Source organism: Pseudophryne corroboree, chromosome 3, assembly GCF_028390025.1.
Source record: "Pseudophryne corroboree isolate aPseCor3 chromosome 3, aPseCor3.hap2, whole genome shotgun sequence".
Classification (NCBI taxonomy): domain Eukaryota; kingdom Metazoa; phylum Chordata; class Amphibia; order Anura; family Myobatrachidae; genus Pseudophryne; species Pseudophryne corroboree.
The window spans coordinates 727,317,885-727,332,498 of record NC_086446.1 but is presented as its reverse complement, the minus strand read 5'-3'; the positions used below and the strand labels follow the sequence as shown (position 1 = coordinate 727,332,498).

Genomic DNA, 14,614 nt, shown 5'->3' with positions numbered 1-14,614 from the left:
ACAGATGGTGCCGGGGCTATAGGTGCGCTCTGCTGGGGTGTAAGGGGGGGAATTGGGAAGCGATGGAGGATGCAGCCTACCTCCAGGGCTGAGTGTCACATATCCCGGCTCTGATATTGTAGCTGCACTGCCAGGCAGCCAGGAAGCAGCCAGCGTCTTACCCGGGCTCTGTGCCATGCAGACCGGCTGGACGCTTGCACTCGTGTCGGTGCGCATCAGGGCGCAGCCAGTGGCGAACCCGCGGCGGTGTATCCATATCGCGGGCACATGGATAGGGAGCCAGGGCTTTATCATCCAGAGCTCAGCCTCTCAAGCCAACAGGGCTTCCCAAAATATCCCACCCAGCACCCCTCCATATACCCCTGGGTGCCACCCCATTACGCATTATTGTGGCCCTCTCTCATGCGCCCTGGTGCCACTGACAGAATTCAGCTGGGCACCCCTGTGCTAACACTGAACACATGGCTATCTGCAGCCCCCTTCCTAACTATAAGCAGGGCCTGTGCCACCTCTCATCCCCCCACTTCCAAACCGATGACCCAAACAGACCCGGAGAGACTTCCCAAACTCCCAACAGTCATATTTACTTTCTCTAAGAAGATGGGAATTACAATAAAATAAATAAAAATAAAATAACACTTTAAAACCACTGCTTGTTTTAGAAGCCAGGCGAGCTGGGGTGTCGGTGCGATCTTTGGAAGCAAATTCATTTCAACACCTCGTAAAAAATACTAATTGGGGTATCTATTTTGCAGCCCCTTTAACGCCTTCACTGCCGCTGTCCATGGGATTGGCGAATATGCCCTGCTGGCTGCTAAAGCCCGGGTAATTATTTGTATCCACGGTGAGGAGGGGGGAGGGGGGGACAGTGCAAAAGAGTTCTAGAAATACCCAAAATACGGGGAGAAATGACGGGGATTTAGAGATTTGGGGTAAAAGACTTTGCATAAGGCGCATTAAGAGCCATGGCCTGCAATGTGGTCATTTGGAATTGTTGCACAGTGGTGCCCATTTCAATAGTCATTTTAAAGCTTAAAATAATTTGATAATGATAATTTTAAAAAAAAGTATCATAAGGCACCAAGATAAATCTAATGCAGGCCGTAATATCAGGCACAAACATGTACACAACATTGTGTAGGCAGAAATCAGAATTCAATCCGTTTCGAAATGCAACGCCTATCATCAATAAACGCATGCTGGGAGTTGTAGTCTAGGGATGACCGGGAAGTTCCTTGTGTGTGTGCACACTTATTAGGGTGGTGCTGGGATTACACTTTAAACTTCCTATACGACTGTTTTGCTGATCACAGATGCCTCACTCCCACTATCATTTAAAGAATCATTTGAATGTGTTCTATCGCTTGGTGCCAGCAGCCCTGGAAGCAGAGAGACTGCAGAACGCCTGGCCCAGCTATGGCACCGGAGTAGGAATAGCAGAACAGCTTTAATAACAGATAGTGTTTTCAGAACAGCTTTTATTAATGTGGGAGACCATAGACACAACATTGAGCTGTCCCTCCCCAGTGTTGCTGGATATACAGATTGTGCCATATAACTTGCGCTGATAGTGTCTCACCCTCTGCTGGAACCCTCGTATTTAGAAAATGATTTATTTTTGGTTTTGTAGCACAAACAGAAATCTATAAACTGTCGGTTCAGCGCCATTGACTCTTTGATCAGTTACCGGGCTATCTCCAGCCAGTGAGGAGATTACATGCCTAGATTAGATTCCCTGCTCTGTTTAGGTTGTGTCAGACCACCAGCCAAATTAACAATAAGGGTCCCTCAAATAACACTGCCTTCTTTTTTTTACACCATTTTTTTAAATACATATTTTCTATCTATCTATCTATCTATCTATCTATCTATCTATCTATCTATCTATCTATCTATCTATCTATCTCTCTATCGATTTCCACATGGAAACTTTTAGCAGTTGATACAATAACCCTCTTAATTACACGGCTGTGATTTCCGAAAATATTTAGCTGTTTATGTGCAGAGGAAATAAAGGCACGATTGTCAAGTGGAGAGCGCTCCACAGCCTGAAAGGGCTCCTCTGTAAACCATTGATATAATTGCTCAAGGGTCCAGTGCTTCCACTGTCCCCGTTTGCTGTCTGTCACTTCATCTCCTCCTTAGGAGGAACTCAAGTGGCATCAATGACAATCCCGAAATCGACTGGGTAAGACTGCAACATATAATAAGTTTGTTCTTTTGCCTGTGCGTAAAAATGTGGCATCAACGTCTCCATACCTAACTAATAACTGCCACTGACTTGTAAATGCATTTACATTTCAGTGTGTGTGTGTGTGTGTGTGTGTGTGTGTGTGTGTGTGTGTGTGTGTGTGTGTGTGTGTGTGTGTGTGTGTGTGTGTGTGTGTGTGTGTGTGTGTGTGTGTGTGTGTGTCTATGTATATATATATATATATATATATATATATATATATATATATATATATACAATTATATATATATATATATATATATATATATATATATATAAAATGGGGGGCAGGAATGCTTTGATGCGCTATCTGCTCCTCCATGTAATTGCTGAGGATGTTATTGATAACCTCTAGTAACTATCAGGAAAGTTGTACACGACAGGTTAAATAATTTAATAAGCAGCTCCGTGTAATTATGTTATTTACAAGGTCTGACAGGGAGTTGGTGATGGAGGCACAGGAGCAAGAAGTGGACGGGGTTCCATGACCCCTGGAGCCTGGAGTTTGAATTATGGAGATGGGGGGCTAAGGGGTGACAGAGACCAGAGACGAACAAGGTGACTTTTCACCTTAGTACATTTAACATGGAGATCTAAACAGTGTCCTCTTGGCCAAAACATCATGGCTAGGCAGTCAGGGAAAAATAACAGTTTTGCTATATATAGTGAATGAGCTTCATTATAAAGTGTCAGAGTCAATATAAACAGATATATATACTGTTTTGCTGGGTGACAATTTTAATAAAACATAGAAGTGTGTTTTCTCCCCAGGGTTGTGCTTAAGAAAAAAATCCTGTCACCTATTTCCCAGTTATTTTGTCACATTTACGAACTTTCGCAATGATGTAAAACTTGTAACTTCCTCACCTGTTTGGTCATTGAGTCTATGAGACGAACATACAAATCTTGTTCTGTTCTAACTCCTGCAAGGTAGAGAAGAGGGGAGAAAAGGGAATCATCATATTTAAATGGCATTTACTGTAAATGACCAGGAAAAATAATAGCACGCTTAATACGTAATCTTAATAAATTAACAACAAGCTGGATTTTCTCTCGGTATTTATCAAGTATAGCAAGCGATAAAAAGTATAGTCTGGCGTATACAAAACAACAATACCTAAATGTAGTTTTTCAAGAATATTAATTTCTTATCTGCAAAAATGAATATTTAACATATATCTTATTTTAATTTGTACTACTGTATTTATTTTTGCACTGTTGTAGATCTGTTTTTAATTTTGTTTGCTGGTCTTGTTTAATAGAATTGCATTATCTTGGCAGATGACAGATGCGATGATTTCTAAACGTTATGAACATTAAATATGTGTTAAAATAGGGTATCACTTATTTAATGAGAAAAATGACATGAACAACTGTGAACGAACTACCGTAAGATTCCATGTACTTTAAACATAAATCATTTGTTGCATCAGTAATGCTATTGTTTACTTATTATTATTTTTTTTACAAATTGATGAATCGTATGTCACAGTACCGATCTATTGATTTGCGATGTTGCTGTTCCTTAGCGAACACTAAAACTTATTGATAGTGTTTTTTTTAAATATACTTTATTTTAAATAATAATAATAAAATAATAATAATAATAATAATACAATGTTAGTGATAATAATAGTGTTCTTACAACATATAATACAATTATTAGCAACTTACCATTGCTGTATAATAACTGCAGTTTGTAGTGAATCCCATTATTAGTTTTTTCACTATTGGGCTCCTGGAAATAATAGTACAGTGTTACTTTTTTTAAATTTGAAGTAATTATGACATTTTTTTTTTAGTCTCTTCCAAAATATTGTGTGTGTATATATATCTATATATCTATATGTATCTTGGGCACGTTGGACTGCTGGCAGTGCATACTACCCATCCCCTAGTTCCCAGATGGCAGGGGTAGTATATACAAGGATGGTTGCTTTTAGTCATTAAATCAGTCAATATTTCCTGATAACTTTCTAAGTCATGTGTAAAGGTGTAATAAGGGTGGACTTCTATCCACACGTGTTTACTTCTCATCTGGAGCCCACTTAGGGGTCACTTTGTACCAACTCCAGGAGAAAATAATCTTTTTTGACCATCACTTTTTGTAAAATGTCTAGATCTTATTTGCATGTGCATGCTCTGGCAGGAACCCGGGTATGAGGAGTGATCTATGGGGGCATGGCATTGCTTTTCTAGACTTACTTTGTCCTTCTCCACAAAGTCCACAAAGGCTGTCCTCTCAATCTCCACCGGCTGCCCCTGCCTGTCGTACAGGGCTAGCACGAAGTGGAAAAAATTGGATTTCCTGAGGTTGGAGGGCGGCTGCTTCTCGAAGTGCGCCCGGGCCAGACCCACACCACTGCGGGAGGAAAGCAAGGACAAGGGCTGGGTGAGATCACTGGTGCCAGGGTGCCAGCCAGGTGCAAAGAAAGGGGGCATGGGTGAGTGGGGGTAAGGGAAAATCAGAGGGATCTCTGCATGTGCCACTAGCACAGGATGTAGCCACAGACACACGCACAGGAACAGATAGAATGCCATTGATATAGACCATTGGAGAGGGGGGGATTTACAATCAGGATGAGAAATAAACCCAAACATCATTTGGCACACATTACCTTTGGGCGGCTGTGTTAGCATCCACAACCCCTGCAGTATGCATCCATGACCGGACTGGATTCATCCCACCTCCCAGCGGTTCCTCTTTCATGGTGGTCCCACCTCTGGGTATATTTTCCTGAATCCCAAACATTTAAAAACTCAAGATTTGGGGCACAATCAGCTCCTGCCAAAAATATGGGGTGCAAATGGGAGAGAAAAAAAAAAACACCACCAAGAAATAAAAATAAAAAAAGTAAAAGTCACAGGGTTCCCCCCTCTCTTTCTCTCTCTTTCTGTCTCTTCTCTCTTTTTTTTTTGTCAGTGATGGCTCTGCTCCCCAGGATCAGTAGGAGAGGACCCCAGTTCAAGTCTTGCTTCCTCTCCTGTGTTGGCACAGTAGAAACAATTTTGCAAAAGCACTTCTTGCAGATAACTTGGACTGCCTTCCCCAGTCCTGGTGGTGATGGATGCAACAACAGCAGGAACTGCAACAACAACAACAGCAAAACAACTAAAAAAAATAAATAAAACAAAAAAAAAACAAAAATAAAAATAAAAAATAAAAGTACCACTAGATGCGCTTGCAGTGAGGGGAGGAAGAATAAATATAGATATATATATTTTTTAGGGGGTCGGTGCTTGTAGCTGCTCTCAATGTGGTGTCATCCCAGCATTAAAAAACACAGCATCCCCCAAAAAAAGGGCTTCAGGACACTGCTGAATCGACCACTTCTGGCAGCGTTCTCCTGCTCCAAAAGACAAATAAACGGAGGAGTGATGGCCACGGAGGTGTTCCTGGGCACAGGAGAGGGGGATGAGGGGCCTTTGGCGTCTGGCAGGATGGATGGAAGCGAACAAAACTCAGCCCTCTCTCCCCGAGGAATGGAACCTTTCCCGGGAGCCAAAACTCTAAACCCCGGGGAACAGCGCTGTCAGCCGGTGACGCGGGCAGGGGCGGGGCTATGACCATATACGGCAGCGCTGCCTCCTCCCCGGACAGGGCTGCAGGAAACGCTGGCTGCTCAGTGCTGAGTGACTGCTGCAGAGCTCACACTGCTTACAATGCATGGACTGCCTGGCTTTCTTATACATAAATATATAGATCAGCAGCCAATGAAGTTATCATCCGGCCAAATGAATCTTATAGGATACACATGGCAGGGTGTGTGTGTGTGTGTGTGTGTGTGTGTGTGTGTGTGTGTGTGTGTGTGTGTGTGTGTGTGTGTGTGTGTGTGTGTGTGTGTGTGTGTGTGTGTGTGTGTGTGTGTATATATTCCTATATATATTATATATACATACATACATACATAAATATATATATATATATATGATATATATATTAATATATTATAAATACACACACACAAACAGAGTGCATTGTGTGTTACATTACTTATTTTGTATATTATACATTACATTATCCTGTAGAATCGCGCGTGTGTGTGTGTGTGTGTGTGTGTGTGTGTGTGTGTGTGTGTGTGTGTGTGTGTGTGTGTGTGTGTGTGTGTGTGTGTGTTTTAGCAGCAGGATCGATGCAATAAAAGTGAATGGGCATGATTATCAGCAGTGACCCAATATGTTAAGTGCACAGACTCTCTCTCACCGGTTGTCAGATCATGTTTCCACTTGGAATGATTTATTATTTCATAAGCAACTGATTTTTTTTTAACCCCACTCTCTCTATATTTAGAGTAAGGATGCTATGAAAAAAAATAAAAAAATAAAGAAATTGGTGGAAAAAAAGAAATAGCCAAAGACAGTTAATTCTATTAATACCAAACTCTCTGCTAGTACAGAAAAAGTCTGCTGCGAACTGATCGCCTGGAAGGGCTGATAATGGATGGGCATAGATGTGTGGAGAGTGGAAGTAGGGGTGTGTGTGTGTGTGTGTGTGTGTGTGTGTGTGTGTGTGTGTGTGTGTGTGTGTGTGTGTGTGTGTGTGTGTGTGTGAATATATTTATAATTACATTTTTATTGTTGCAACTATCTAAATACTGTAAGAATGGCTGGAACCTGCCAGAGTTATACAGAAAAGAGAGAGATGAGCTTCACACCAATGTTCATTTAGAGAAGTTAAAGCTTTGTGGCTACTGCGTGAGCTGGGAAAATTCTGCACTGAAATACAAAACAGATGCTTGGGTGGAAGTGGGTGCCCTCCTTCCCCCTCAGCTGCTGTCCGGGAAAGGACCCGAATAAAGATGATCTGATACACATTTTTGGTAGGGATCTGAGTGTGAATGTAAATATCAAGTATTTTAGGCACAGGAGTGGACATTTCAGCCCAGGCAGTCATTCACCTTCTGCATGAGAAATCCTTCCCCTACCTTATGCTGAATGTCACTGGGTAAAGGGGGTGCATTAGGCAGGAATGTTTTGCAAACATTGGCAGTTTAGGGGATACGACAAAGACGACCCTATGGACATTTCCTGGACCATGTCCTACAGACATATGTGGGATCCACTTTCATATAATAATAATAATAATAATAATAATGCAAGAATAGGGAGGGATGAACCTGGAGTAGGATAAATACAGGGGGAAATAATTCGTTGATAAGTGCCATCACTTCCCTGTTGGTAAATTGGCAGGGTAGGTACTCCAATATTTTAATTAATCGGTGAAAATCGAAGCCCAATGTGTGTCATCAAGGACCCTCTGTCCCCTCCCAGGATTAGGAAGGAAGGATAAAAAAAACGAGAGAACAAGAAAGATGGGTTGTAAAGCAATCTATTTTGCTGGTGTTGGGGGTTAATGACTATTGCCAAAGATAAGTGAATTATCAAAGCTATTGCTTTAGACCGATCGCAAAAGGAAGAAAAAAAAATCCATTACATAGCTGGCCGTCTAATTAAATACGTAAGTATAATAAAATCATATTTTATGACTATTTGAGAGTAATGAGATTAGTCTTTTTAGAAGGAATCGCCACATATTAAAGATGCCACTGTCTATAGAATGTTAATAACCTTAAATCAAAGGGCATAGAGAAAACTAATTCACAGAAATTCGAAGGATAGAATTAGGAATCCAGGGAACCCTGAAAGCATTTCCCCCATTGACATAAAATGGAAAAAATAAAAAAATAGCAGCGCTCAGGAGTTCCGAACTTAAACAGATCGAGGTGATATATATATATATATATATATATATATATAACAGGATAATGTCCTCATCCTGATTTAATTGCGCTTTACATATTGCTAGCCATGACAGAAGGGCCTGCAAACAAGCGTCTGGAAGCCTAGGGGTTAAAATTTGCATCGCCCAAACGATGGAATCGATTAAAGTGTTAAAAAAAAGAACCCTATTACAACAACAGCAGAAGAAGAAGAAGCTTGAAATCATTTACAGTATCTTTAAATTCAGATTACACGCGCCAGGGCGATTTAAATCTGATTACCAAATTAGGAGATTTAAAAAAATAAATCCCTTTAAATCTGATACTGTTGACTATTGAGAGTGAGGGAGGAATAGGAGGGGGGGAGAAAAATCTTCCTCAAACCCATCACATAAGGTAACGATCCAGCCCCAGAAAAGAAAAGGAGTTTAAAACCTTTTTTTGACAACAAATGCAGCTGCCCCTTCTATTTTGGAGGATATTACGGGAAAATGAATGCAAATCTGCGCTCAGGAGCCATCTGGACAGGATAGGGGGGAATCAGCTGCCGCTCACAACAGGCTCTGAGGCTGAATGTATTTCAGCTCATTTTCTACATCATCTGGTCCTGCGACCCAAAGCGTGGAGAATAGGGGCTTTATCTAACACCAACTTTATTTTATTTTATTTTGTCACTATACTGCTGCCTACAACGCTCAATGCGACACCACAGTAACATCCTGTAGATGTCTGCGGTCCAGGAGGTGGAAAGGATCTGGTACCTAATATTCCTCATGTAAGATGTGAGAATCTCCCTGGGTGCAACCTCAACTATTTAATTTGCAATCAACTGGGAAAGAAGCGATATTTTAGCATTGTTTTAGTAGGAATGCCCCCCCACTGTTTGCAACATGCCCCTAGGAAAAAATAAAAATAATAAAGTGCATTTTACAGTATTGGTTAAATATTTAAAGTTTAAGGAAGACAGTGAGAAAAAGTGTTTGGTCACTGAGGATTCTGCAGCACAAAGGGAGAGATTGCAGGGGCAAAGAGGTGGTTTTCCTGTCAAGCATTTTGGGTTTAATTGGTGGGCAGGTAATGTTTTCCCTCTCCGCATCCAGCCTGTAATCAGTCCTGGAAACGTGATGGCACCAAATCCTGACCTTAGCAAAAGTTAGTCAGGCAGAAGGTGTGTGGATTAGAAGGAGATTTGCATGCAGCAAGCCAGGACCTCCCGGAGCAGCAGTCCTCCTCTTGCAGGGTGTGAAGTGTTCCTTTTGTGTGAATTTAACGGGGTTGAGACTTCAATGATCCCCCCACAAATTTGCATTTAAATAGCGACATCAAGCCATTCGCGTGGCACACACCAGTGGGCTCCCAGATGCCAGGCTGGTCAGTCAGATGTACACTGCCCAGCTGTCCTTGCAATCAGCAACAGCATATAGTGACCTTAAAGGGACAGAACCTTCCTTTCTTATTGTGCCTCCCAGGGCTGGAGCACTAATAGGATAAAAGATCTCTTCTGGATCTTTCATTAATCGCCCATTATGCTATTAAGGCTGTAGAGGGAATATATGTATAGTGTGTGTGTGTGTGTGTGTGTGTGTGTGTGTGTGTGTGTGTGTGTGTGTGTGTGTGTGTGTGTGTGTGTGTGTGTGTGTGTCTGTATATATATATATAGATATATATAGATATATATAGATATATAGATATATATATAGATAGATATACGTCTCAATCCCTGGTGGAATCACATTAAGATACTATTTTTTCAAAGCCCCCCCAGCAAGAAATAGGTTAAGAGCCTGTGTCTCAGCTCTACATGGTACCCAGGTTCCTGTGTTACACTGTACTGTACACACACTGGACTCTTGTTTGTTGTGTGCTCAGGTTTAGGTACTGAATGTGTTATGGTGTCATATGTGTAATGGTAATACATATGTATTTCAGTTATTAATTTTTAAATATTAGTATAAGAGGATTACATGAGTTTTTGGTGATAGATAAAGCACTGGTAGCTATAAGGTAATGTGGATCATATTGAACCACTAAACCGGATTTGTTGTTGATTCGGTAGATCGGTTGATTGATCGAAACAATTCGTGTACGATACATATCTATAACTATCTATCTATGGATATACACACATATACATATGTTTGAGTGTGTGTGTGTGTGTGTGTGTGTGTGTGTGTGTGTGTGTGTGTGTGTGTGTGTGTGTGTGTGTGTGTGTGTTGTGTGTGCTACAACATTTATTAATGCATACTAGCTACATACTTTCCCTTGGTGCACTCAGTGTTATTAGAAGATCCGCTACTGTGTTGCACTACATCCATCAAAAAGTGTGTACAGAGATGAAACCTGGAAATGTTCTTAATTGCCTGACTCATCATTTGGCAATTGGTTGTTATGGTGTTTGACCACTGGTCAAAGGGCCTGCGCTCTCACTCTGTACTGGCGTGTGGTGCCGCACAAGCGTGGGGTAGAAGGCTCCCCATCTGCTCCATTGTGTAAGCAGTGAACAAATGGACGTTATTTTCGCCAGCCAAGGGCAAATGCGAGAGCGCAAAGCCTCACGACCTGTGTGCGCAGATACGCAAGTTCATAAAATACACAAGTTCGGAAATAATGCGCATCCCACTTCATGATTTCAGATTTATTATTGAGGACAGGTATAACTGTGGAACTTTAACCCCTCTCCGCCTCACAGAACAAATTGTTTCTCCAACAGTAAGGGGTTAATGACAACACATTCTACTAGATACCATTTGTTTATTCAGAACATTTTCTATTTTATTTTACAAATGAAAAGTAATAACTTTATCACATGCAGACTTTTTCTTCTTCCTATGAGCTGATTCCAAAATAAAATTTCTTCTTTCCCATGTCCCTTTCCCCGCAGGTACTGTATGCACAATGTAAGCGTTATACCGGGGCAAATAGTATAGACTGCCTCCAAACCATCGTGGAACTAAAGTTCATAGTAGAACTGAGTCACCAAAGTAATTTGTTTTTATTTAATTACATTTCTAACTATGTAGCCATTAAACTCTATCTATCTATCTATCTATCTATCTATCTATCTATCTATCTATCTATCTATCATCTATCTATCTATATACACACACACACACACACACACACACACACACACACACACACACACACACACACACACACACACACACACACACACATAGGATAGATAGATAGATAGATAGATAGATAGATAGATAGATAGATAGATAGATAGATAGATAGATAGATAGATAGATAGATAGGTACAGCTATTTTATCTATTGCCTATATACAATATTAGAAGTATCCTGCAGCTCCATAGAACAATCTGTGGAAGAGGACAGGGATGCAGGGGAAAATGTGATGCACAGCGCCTCCTTGGGTGAATAGCCGACATTCCATCTGGAAAACCGTCCAGGAGACCCGGGATAAACATGGAATAATCGCGAAGACCTTCTTCAGAAGATAACCTGCGCTGTACAAATATTATTTAATTTGTTCCAAAACTTTCCCATTTATTAGCACCCTATTTATTCCCATTCCACCCTTTCTCCCGGGACCACATTGGAGAAAAATGATAATTATCGTTTTGCAGGGTTATAGAAAACGCGACAGAAACACGAACCTTTCCCAGGATGTAAATATATTTTGTTTGTTATCGTTTAGTTGCAGATTAAAGGGCGACAACTGACAAAGCAATGCAAGTTGTCTTTCAGATAAAACAAGTTATAAATCGGTTTTACCTGGACGCATCTGGATTCAGATGAAAGGGACAAATCATTTATGCGCAGATTATAATTTATGCGTAAAGTAGCCATGGACACTGGGCGCAGTCCGCAATTGCGTTTCTCCTTATTGGCGCTGACAGAACTACAAGAATAAGTTTGGAATATACGGATTTCGTAATGTGTAATAAGTTACTGGTAACAGGAAGGTAAAATCATTTATTTTTGAAGGGTATGAAAGAGAAATCCACTCTATAATGATCCCCTACGGAAGTTTGTGCTACAACCCCTGCGATGGACCCGATCTGGAAGGACAGATGTTCTTATTCAGTGTAGCTCAGACAGTTCTTCTTGTGGTCTGGACATCTGTATCCATTTACTTCATCTGTTAGGGGCTGGTGCACCTTGCAGCCTTATAGCACTTAACCCATTTAACGCCACCAAGGGAACCTGTGCGCAATGCGCAAATTATCAACCACAGTGCGCCAACGCCAGAGTCACTGCAACCAGAACTTACAAATAAATAAATATATATATACACTCTTTCACGAGTTTGCGTGTTCAATATATTTTTGACAATAAACACGGGCGCAACCTGTACAAATATAGAATCGATCAAATCATTTCGGATATTATAATTGGCTTTAATTAAATGCACTCCGTTCTAATTAAGTCTGAAATTTTAGCATGCTCTGGGAGTCTGGTGTCTGATTTGATATTGTCAGTCCAGATGTCCTAATAAAATTCAATCCTCAATTCAAGGCTTCAATATTCACTAAAGAACGAAATGCAAATTAAATGTAAAATCTGAAGTATCGCCAAAGGTACAATCAAGGAAGGTGTCTGATAACTTCTTTTTTTTTTTTTTATGGCTCTAGTTAGAGAATGTAGATTCTTTTGTAACGGGACCACTCCGAATAATACACTTATTTACTGTCTTACGATGGGGAGGCTGAGGGGTGGGGGTTATGGGCTGAGAGACACACACACACACAAAATCAGATCAGGAACTATCAGAAGAGATGCTACGTAACTTATCCACGCCAATCCTTAGATCAATTCCAATCTATCAACTGTCACGTCAGTGTAATCATCCCACACACTTGGTGCAAGCACAAATAATAAAAAAAATCTAACAAACTACATTTATAAACACACAGCAGTATATGTATATATGTGTGTGTATGCAGTATATATATATATACAAATATGTGTGTACGTACAACATACAGCTATGTGTGTGTGTGTGTGTGTGTGTGTGTGTGTGTGTGTGTGTGTATATATATATTATAGATAGACATATATATATATATATATATATATATATATATTTAGCTATATATATATATATATATATATATAGCTATATACTGTGCCATTAGAAAATACCCAGCAGGCAAGGATATCAGAAAGATATAATTTCTCATACAGGGGCAATTGACAATATTAATAACATGATAAAGTGCGTGGCTTGGTAAAGAGGCTTTCCTCACCCTATGGAGAGTGCAGTCGTCTTATCAATTAAGTAAACTGTTGGGATCATTAGGGGTTTGACAGCAGATCCCGATAAATGGCAGCAGACTGATACATGGAGATAGAGGATTGCTATCTGCACCAGTGGTTTTATATGTTCCGTCTGCGAGCAGCCTCCGTCCGTTAATAATTCAAACCTTAAGAGCACCATTGAGCAAAAGTTACACAACATGTTCAAGAGCAAGACAAATGTGGGTGGCCACAGCATGCATATATATATATATATATATATACACACACACACACACACACACATATATATATATATGCTGTGTGTGTATAAGTATATATATACATATCTATACACACACACACACACACACACACACACACACACACACACACATATAGATATATACACACACACACACACGTATATATGCATATATAAATATATATATACTGTATAGATTTGTATACATATAAATACATACATATATAAACACACAGTAAATATATATATGTTTTCTTTATGTAGGACCTAATTGCATTTTCCTACGATTGTATTTTAGCAGATGAAAGCTTCATGCATGCCAAATACGGAACCATGTAACTGTCGTTCATTCATTGCGGATTTGTAGAGGCCACAGCGGTGATTTCCATTTTCTTTAGGGTATGGAAATGAATGGAGCAGTGACTCTGCCCAAAGCATAGCTGGGGGCATATAGGAATAAACACTGGATAGGCGTAGAATAAAGGCGAAGAGGAAGCTTCGATTCCAGACTATTAATAAGCAATTTGTCCCACTGAAATTTACATTGCAAAGAGAAAACGTGCAGGGATCACCGGCTGGCTCTGTCCCTTTTTTGGCCACTGTATATGCTATTATAGGGAGATGAAAAATACACCTGGAATCCAGAAGCATAGGGAAGGTTTCAAACTGTCAAAGTGTAGGTTAGGAATTTGTTGCAGTAATTATATTTATACTTGCCATTAAATGTGACTTGGAAAAAAAAACATGCTTCAAACAAATCATTCAAAAACCCTTACTGGGTTTTTCTCCCAAGCACATTAAGCTTGGCCCCATAACTATTAGTTAACATGCAGTCTACCCTCACTGTAGTTAAATGTGTTTTTATTTTACTGACTTATATTTTAAAATGCTGTAAAAGTATATGTTGTTTCAATCAGTCAGAAATTTCTGCTTTCCTTCTTCCTACACAACAAGTGTTAAGTGCTGATCTCAAATTTCCTAACCTTGTAGTATTTTCACACCGCTATAGAAAAATGAGTTGGTTTGTCTTGAATGGGGAGAGGGCGCCATCTACGGGATGAAATGCTAACGACACCCCCACTCCAACGCTTCTGTATTAAAATTGGCTATTTAATTCACAATGGAAACAGGTATACAGGCTTCAAACAGATAAGCCTTGCCAGTTCGATGAAGACTCATTGATCACTTATGAACT

General features: G+C 40.2%; 1 protein-coding gene across 15 annotated transcripts in view; it reads right to left on the bottom strand.

Moving 5' to 3' along the window:
* EBF3 (EBF transcription factor 3) overlaps window positions 1–5,856 on the bottom strand; it is a 152,948-nt gene extending 147,092 nt beyond the window's left edge. For 7 of the 15 annotated variants that reach the window (XM_063962199.1, XM_063962196.1, XM_063962204.1 and 4 more), the window contains exons 1-4: window positions 4,849–5,854; window positions 4,436–4,592; window positions 3,905–3,968; window positions 3,098–3,153 (exon numbers count right to left, since the gene is read on the bottom strand). In XM_063962199.1, the coding sequence (XP_063818269.1) occupies window positions 3,098–3,153; window positions 3,905–3,968; window positions 4,436–4,592; window positions 4,849–4,982 (411 nt within the window). In that variant the 5' untranslated portion in view covers window positions 4,983–5,854. Of the gene's footprint in view, window positions 1–3,097; window positions 3,154–3,904; window positions 3,969–4,435; window positions 4,593–4,848 lie in introns of all 15 variants that reach the window. The other 8 variants (XM_063962202.1, XM_063962201.1, XM_063962205.1 and 5 more) reach the window with 5 other exon arrangements.
* Window positions 5,857–14,614: the final 8,758 nt, after the last annotated feature.